This window comes from Sinocyclocheilus grahami, unplaced genomic scaffold (genome assembly GCF_001515645.1).
Source record: "Sinocyclocheilus grahami isolate Dianchi unplaced genomic scaffold, SAMN03320097.WGS_v1.1 scaffold593.1, whole genome shotgun sequence".
Classification (NCBI taxonomy): Eukaryota; Metazoa; Chordata; class Actinopteri; order Cypriniformes; family Cyprinidae; genus Sinocyclocheilus; species Sinocyclocheilus grahami.
The window spans coordinates 301,525-310,016 of record NW_015505772.1 but is presented as its reverse complement, the minus strand read 5'-3'; the positions used below and the strand labels follow the sequence as shown (position 1 = coordinate 310,016).

General features: G+C 37.0%; 1 protein-coding gene across 1 annotated transcript; it reads left to right on the top strand.

The window, feature by feature from the left end:
* The first annotated feature begins 1,074 nt into the window (after positions 1-1,074).
* ftr54 (finTRIM family, member 54) lies at positions 1,075-4,634 on the top strand. Its single transcript, XM_016240544.1, has 4 exons — positions 1,075-1,671; positions 3,296-3,443; positions 3,538-3,594; positions 4,081-4,634. Exons 1-4 carry the CDS (start codon positions 1,075-1,077, stop codon positions 4,632-4,634), a joined length of 1,356 nt encoding a protein of 451 aa, XP_016096030.1.
* Positions 4,635-8,492: the final 3,858 nt, after the last annotated feature.

The window sequence follows — 8,492 nt, the reverse complement described above, 5'->3', positions numbered from 1 at the left end:
TTTTGGCAATAGAGTTGACACGGAAATTATATGACACCAGACAATTGAGTATTTATAAATGAAACCTGAAATTTATTGGCTATTCTAGATTACATAAACTTAAGCTAAAACACACAATACACGCATAGTTTCAGAGGAAGGAAAGTCTGTTAACAGAGTTATGAGTTTCATAGTTCTACCTCGTTTTCACGAGTGATGGAAATTCACCTTAAGAATTCACAGAGCAGCGAATCTAAATTCACCAGTTCAGCAGATTAGAGAGTTGTTGTTTACTTGCGTTCTGCTGGTTGACAGCTGAGGTGACTCTGTGGCTGATGCGGGCTTCCTGGAGGTCTTTGAGGGAAACCCTGTCACTGACTGGTCGGGGACGTCAGGATGACGTCCTTTGGGAAACCCCTCGTTGGTCCGTGATGAAGCAGAGGCGTGAGCAATTCTGCTGAGAGTCTTAGTGTGCAAGACTTTCAAGTTTGTTGACGATTTCAACGAAGTATCACTGAAGTGTTGAGTTTTAGATGGCTGGTCGCTTTGATGGTAAGCGTGAGTACACGTGCAGGTGCTCTAACACAGCAACCAGCGAGAGCAGGAGAAGCCGCAAGCAAGCAAGGATTCTGTCCTGCAAATTCATGTCTCACCATTTTCTGACCCACATTTGGCAATGATCCGATGAATCTCATTTATTAAATTTCAGTGCTACAATTCTCTGGAATCACTGAGTCCAATCGGTTTGTGTGGGTGCTGCACATTGTAAATAGCTATTCTGGTACTAGTGACTGCTAGATCAGTATCTTCTAGAACACAATCTAAATTACGCTGTAGACCTTTGTTCAGCTAGTCACTTCTTGTCAAAACTCAATAATGTATCTTTATTACCAGTGCATTTCTCAGAAATGTTGTAAAATCTAGTTACTGTAAAAGAAATCTGCTTGGTGACCCTAGTGGACTTTTTATGGGACTTTGTTAATGTTAAATACAATCACGTCTTACAGACACGCCTGTTCTGCAGCCTTCTTTTAAACACAGAACCAGGAAACTAGTGTGGTGTTGAGCTGTCTTTCTTCCTCTACATGTATTCAAATGGCAGAAGCTAGACTTTATGTGAGCCGGGAACAGTTCGGCTGTTCGATCTGTCTGGAACTACTGAACGATCCAGTGACCATCCCCTGTGGACACAGTTACTGTATGGACTGTATTAGACGCCACTGGGATGCAAATGCTCATGAGAGACAATACAACTGTCCTCAGTGCAGACAGACCTTCACTCCAAGACCTGGTTTAGGGAAAAATGTGGTGCTCGCTGAAATGGTGGAGAAACTGAAGAGGACAGAACTCCAGCCTGCTCCCCAGCCTGCTCAAGTTTCTCACACTGAAGCTGGACCTGGAGATGTGGAGTGTGATGTCTGTACTGGCAGAAAATATAAAGCCATCAAATCCTGTCTGGTGTGTCTGAACTCTCTCTGTCAAAGTCACTTTCAACAACATGAGAATGTCTTCAAAGGTGAGAGACACTGTTTGATTGATGCTACTGAGCAACTAGAGGAGATGATCTGTCCAATACACAATGAGCTTTTGGAGATTTTCTGTCATACCGACCAGATGAGTATTTGTATGCGGTGTACGATGGGTAGACACAAAAACCATGATGTGACATCAGGAGCAGAGAGAATGAATCAGGTATGAATTAGAAACAATAATGCAACTAAGCAAATGCTTGACCATTGCATACATGTCATGTACTTGCTTTCGGTTTTGAATTGCTTGCCAGCCCGTTTCAACAAAGTTAATAATCCACTGAAGAACCTAATAACCAAATGAAATCCCTCTGACCAAGCACTAATGCGTAAAGTATAATTATGGCTTGCAAACAGTACATTACAAATGTTTTGCCTTGTGTAATAGTATGCATTTTTAAATTTACACAAATCCAAAAGATACAGTTAAAGGGTTAGTTCACCCAAAAATTACTCGCCCTCATGTCGTTTCAACCCCATAATATGTTCGTTAATCTTCGGAAGACAAATTAAGACATTTTTTAAGAAATCTGAAAGCTTTCTGACCCTGCATTGACAGCAACGTAACTACCACGTTCAAGGTCCAGAAAGGTAGTAAGGACATCGTTAAAATAGTTCATGTGACATCAGTGGTTTAACTGTTATTTTATGAAGCTAAGAGAATATTTTTTGTGTGCAAAGAAAACAAAAATAATGACTTTATTCAACAATTTCTTCTCTTCTGTGTCAGTCTTCGATGCGCGTTCACGAGAGTATCACGACGCATACGTGTGATGCTGCTGACGCAGGAGCCGGCTTTCTGACATAGAATGTACATCTTTCTTAGTTCATATAGTCTGGTTCAAATAAATGAGGCTGGGGAAAAAATTGCAAGTCATCCTCTCTGTCAAAATCATCAGACATGTTTACGAAGACAGTGCATCCAGGTTCTATATCAGAACACCGGCTCCTGCATCAGAAGAAATTGTTGGATAAATATTTTTATAAAATATATTCATATACAGTATACATTATACAGTATATATATTATATTCTAATTATATTATATATATGTATATATTATATTATAAAAAATATTCTAATAGTTTCATGTCATTACGGTTGAACCACTGATGCCACATGGGCTATTTTGACTATGTCCTTACTACCTTTCTGGGCCTTCAACATGTCCGTTGCATTGATGTCTACAGTATGCAGGGCCAGAAAGCTCTCAGATTTCATCAAAAATATCTTAATTTGTGTTCCGAAGATGAACGAAGGTATTGCAGGTTTGGAACGAAATGAGGGTGAGTAATTAATGACAGAATGTTTGGGGGAACTATCCCTATCTTAGTCAGGTTATCACCATATTTAATTTTTGACAGGTTTGAAAGCAAGGATGTAAGGGATAGATATACAGTATGATAAACTGTTCTTAAACTCTTAATTTTGGTGTGTCAATTTAAACAAACTAACTAACAAACATGCCTTTTTTGGTACATACATCATACCCAGTTATATATAAAAAAAAATGTATGCACAGTGCAATAAGAAACATAATGTGATACATGAAATTTGGAAATTTTATGGAAAAAAATAATTTTATATTAAATCCTATACAAATATCAAATCAACCAAAATGTTAGAAAAAGATACAGTGATTGAAATACAATGCAACACTGTCAATGTAATAGATTAGGTAAACAAGAGAGTTTAGTTTGACTAGAGTCTAAAGTCATTGTTTTGTAGGTTAGTGTGGAGGTGATGAGGAGGATTCTTCTATGCATGCTCTTTTTTTCCCTACCCAGAGTTCTTCATCTTCTTTGGTTCCTCCTGAACCTTTCAGCTTTGATGTTGCTTCTCGTTCTACTTATGGGAGAAAATCTTTCTCTAAAAGACTAAAGAAAAAAATGGACAATTTCCTTAATTCGGAGGTAGTGGTTGTATCTGGTTTGGGTAGGTTGAATTCATTCAGGAATGAAACATGTAAATAAATACTACTGTATATTAAATACAAAGGATTACATTAAATATGTAAATTTTTTCATAGTAATACACTGCAAATTTCCTACCGATGGACCCAGGAACAGGAATCAGATCCTACAATGTATGTCACTCCACATACCCTCAAACATGTACACATATGACAAGTGAATTTAAAGGCATGAAACAGAGGTTGTGATAGTGTTTTCTTCCTATTGTTATGTATATGAGAGTTAAACGGCTTCTTGAACAAGAAAAAATGTAGGGCGGGACTTCATTTTGTCCATCAGGAACTGATTGGATCATTGTGGTTTGCTATTGCTGCAGTCTCATGTGAATGACAGGTTGTCCCACCCTCAGGCCATAAACACGTCATCAGAGAAGAGGAAAGATGTTGTAAGAGAGAGGGGAAGTTATTTTGAAAAATGAAAGAAAAGTAAAGTAAAAAAAATAATAATAATTTTGAGGGCCCATGAATTTGACAAAAATGATGTGCACAGATATTTTTTTCAAATATAAATACTGCAATATTCAAAAAAATGTAAATGTCAATTTTGATTTCATGGCGGCTTTAAATATTGTGTTTAATATTGTATTGTATCTCCCTTAGATTCACACAAGCTCTCAATGGATTCAAACACAATGAATGAAACACTCCTACTGTCTGGAGGGAACAGAGTGGCTACAAACACTGGCAAAGTCCAGCTATATCCCAAACATCCAGACAGATTTGATTGTTGGCCTCAGGTCCTGTGTAAAGAGAGTGTGTGTGGACGAGCCTACTGGGAGTTTGAGTGGAGTGGAAGAGCTGGTGTGGGAGTATCTTTGGCCTATAAGAGCATTTGCAGGAAGGGAAATGGTGACAAGAGTAAATTTGGATGTAATGATCATTCTATGAATTTGTACTGTTCTCCTTCCAAATACAAATTCTGGGACAGTAACAAAAAGACTAAACTATCTGTAAGCATTTCTAAATTAAAGACTTCTAGATTGGCAGTGTATGTGGATTACAGTGCTGGAATTGTGTGCTTCTTCAGCATCTCTGACAAAATGAAACTCATCTACGTAGTCCAGACCACATTCACTCAGCCCATCTATCCTGGGTTTAGGGTTTATTGTGGATCATCTGTGAAACTGTGTGATCCAGCAATGAACTGTACATGAGTTTGAGAGAGATGTGAGATTCAAATCGACGTTATGTTATTATTTTTCTGTCAATAAATCTGTACTATAGTTTAGTTTAAAAAAAAAGGAAGAAAAAAGAATAACAGACAAACTGAAAATTGTAGATGACATTTACATACTGCCATTAAAAAGTTTGGGATCAGTAAAAATGTCAATGTTTTTTAAAGACGTTTCTTTTGCTCATCAGGGCTGCATTTATTTAATCAAAAATACAGAAAAAACTGTAATATTGTGAGTTTTTACAATTTAAAATAACAGTTTTCTATGTAAATATATATTAAAATGTAATTTATTCCAGTGATTCAAAGATTAATTTTCATCAGCCATTACCCCAGTCTTCAGTGTCACATGATCCTTCAGAAATCATTGCTGATTATCAATGATGGAAACAGTTTTTACTTTTTTCAGGATTCTTGGATGAAAAAAAAGTTACAAAGAACAGCATTTATTTAAAATATAAATATTTTGTAATAATATACACTACCGTTCAAAAGTTTGGCATCAGTAATTTTTTTCTTTAGTTTTTTAAAAATAAATCAATACTTTTTTCAGCAAGAACATATTAAATGATAAAGAATTGATAGTAAAGACATGTATCATTAGAGAAAAAATCTATTTTGAATAAATGCTGTTCTTTTAAACTTTTTATTCATCAAAGAATCCTGCAAAAATGATCAGTGTCACAGGTTCCAAAATAAATAAATAAATAAAAATAATACTTTTTTTTTTAAACTCAACATATATATATATATATAAATATATATATATATATGTGTGTGTGTGTGTGTGTGTGTGTGTGTGTGTCTAAACTGAAAAGTGTAAATTTTTAAAAGACACTTTTTTTATGTATTTCTATAATTGCTACAGTATCACTGTGTTAGCAGCATGTTAACAAACTGAAATCATTTGTGAGTAGAGACTTAAATGCACTTTGCATGATGAACCCTATTTGTGTGATGCACATTGTATGTTCCAAATCGGATATGAGGTTTCATTTCAGGGAAGGCAGTAGTGCTAGAATTAGAATGATTGTGTAAATAATACGTAGAGTAAAAATACACATTATAAGCAATCTGTACACACAGACTGGACCCAAATTTAAGCAACTTAGTGAAATCAAATGTATCTCAAGAAAAGCAAAACGTATATATTACATTAAAGAATAATAAAAAGTTCTGTAAAAGTCATAACATTGTTCACTTTGTGAGTCTTACTGTCTTTCTATAACTTTTAAACAGGGCCGTCCTTAGGGGGGTGCAGCTGGTGCGGTCGCACCGGGCCCAGCGCTTGAGATGGACCGGAACGCGATCGCGAATGGACCGAGGGGGGCCCCGCTCTCTACCTCCCACCGGGCCCTGCTTTTAAATTTATCCCAGGTCCCTTCTATCTGACCTATAACATCAATAGCGCATGCAAATAATAAATGCTCACAGCTAAGTTATTTTTCGCTCTTTAGTTTTCGAAGTGATTATTTTTCTACAGTTTATATTGAAAGTGGCGACAATTAAGTCCGCATGAGTCACTGAATCATACACTGAAGTGACACACAGAGATCATCATTCGTGCTGCATTGAATCCCGCTTTGGCATCGTTTGGAACTAACTGGCAAATAAAAACAAGTGACATACATTTATAAAATTGTAAGTTACAACATCAAACTTCTTGTTCGTGTAATATTGCATAAATTTAGCTCATGACAGCAGTTCTTTTAAATCATATTACAATTCTGATACAATACTTACATTTCCAAATTAAAGCTAGAAGAGGCCATTTCTGCACTACTAGGGTCACCTAGCGGAACAACAAAAATACAAACAACCTTTGCAAAAACACCCCAAACAAAACTCTTACATGTCTATAAAAGGCAAGTCTCCGCAGGTAAAACTATGCTACTTTCAACAAAAGGTTCAAAGGAATCCTTCTGACTTAATGCTTAGCTTACCAAACTTTGCAAGCTCGTCGTATCATTTGAAACCCAACATTCCATCAAATTCCTCCATCTTGTAAAACACTGTTTGTCCTTGTTGTACCCAATTGTCTGTCTCTGTGTATTTTGGATAGTCTTCAAATTTTGCTTGCAATTCTTTAAAGGGGTCATAAGATGTTGGTAAAAATAACATTATTTGGTGTATTTGGTGTTATGAAATGTGTTTAAGGATAAAAAAACACATTCTTTTCCACATTATTGTTTCTGCTCAAAACTCGCGTTTGAATCATCAGTGGCAAATTCTTTAAATATGAAAACGTACTTACAGACTGTGAGTCAGAACAGCTGGCATTGTAACGTTAGTCTACTCTCCCAGGATCAGGAAACAGTCCTCCATAAAATGTGCTTCACACATCTGAATATTTGGGTTGAACTGTTCTGGAACAGTGCTGTAAATACAACTTAACCACTGATTTCTAGTCGTGTCCTCTTTTGGAAGGACAAACAAAGTATTTTCGCTTTCGCAACGAAACACACAGCGTCTTCACAACATGGCGGGGGCGGTGGTAGCAACAATAAAGTTATGCCTTCTTTCTTTGCGTGAACATTTGCGTGAACATTTTTTAGGAGGGCGTGGACCAGTCTTAACTTTTATAAAGAATATCTCTTTGGGTTTGAGACTTTAGTCTTTGCAACTTTAGGGATCTTATATATTCACGAACAGCTTGTAACACTCCAAAGAGAAAGGAAAATTTGAAATAGCATAATATGACCCCTTTAAAGAAAAAGGAATCCACACCGTATAAACACCCACCGGATCAGCCTGCTGCAGTAGCCACGCCCCCAACTCTCGCTATTGGCTGCGCGGAGGTATACAAATACACATGTTAACAGGCAGGTGGGGCATCCTATCATTGCATTCGATCCTCCTAAGCCTTCCACAGAAGAAATATATTTATATATTTAGACCACTTGAATTACTGATTTCTGTCAGGATGTGAAGAGACTTAAGGGACTATCTTTATGATGTTTCTCATTATTAAAAAAACAACAGCAACAAAACTCTCCTTACTATTACATGACTCTGCAGCAAAAGGGAATTCAATTGTTGTCATTTGTGTACTGCTAGGACTCCACCACTAGAGGTAGATGCACACACAGGGTTAAAACAGACATAAATCAATGATCATAGTTCTTAAACCTGTGTTTTCTGACACTAATTCAAATCCCTTCCCACTATTATTCCCATCATCTGTTCACTTTTTCCCCCACTTACCTTTCCATGCCAGACAGCATGAGATAAATTCAGATGAGATTCTTGGGAGCTTTTAAAACAGTCCCATCTGGCTTTGACTTGTCCAAAGGACTGCCTGAGGCCTGAACCACAAGCTCCAGCTTAAAGCCGTCAGAATCCAGATATGGACAGCAGCCCGATGATAAAGAAATTGGCAGGAGATTGAACAGTTAGTTATCCTTTCATCTGATTCCCCCAGTAGCTTTCTACAGATAGTGAACATCCTGTTTCTGAGGACAAACCAACAGAGCACCTGAGAAAATTATGCTGTAATTTAATGATAAAGCTTTGTTCTGTCACTTATACAGATTTATACTGAGCTGCAATGATAAAAAAAGTGTAATGTTTGCAGAATATGTGCATAAATGCATCTAAAACATTCGGCATACAATGTGGATATTTAATAAGTAATACACCTAAACATTTCCAGATGTCATACCATTGTAAGGGCCTCCGATTCTCTTCTGTCTGTCTCTGTAAATGTAGAAGGTCCTTCTTAGGCGTGCAGGGTTCTCACGGAGGGGGCGGATCCATAGGAAGCAGGTTGATTCTCTCTCTGTATTAATCTCCGTCAGTGTGTCATTGTGTGTGTTTGAGACAGAAAGAGAAGGGGAGG

What these genes read in the sequence shown, in the direction of transcription:
- ftr54 (XM_016240544.1), top strand. Translation starts at nt 1,075, where the DNA reads ATGGCAGAAGCTAGACTTTATGTGAGCCGGGAACAGTTCGGCTGTTCG. An exon ending in GAGCAGAGAGAATGAATCAG is followed by an intron (nt 1,672 to 3,295) that starts GTATGAATTAGA and finishes TTCCCTACCCAG; the next exon opens with AGTTCTTCATCTTCTTTGGT. An exon ending in CAGGAATCAGATCCTACAAT is followed by an intron (nt 3,595 to 4,080) that starts GTATGTCACTCC and finishes TATCTCCCTTAG; the next exon opens with ATTCACACAAGCTCTCAATG.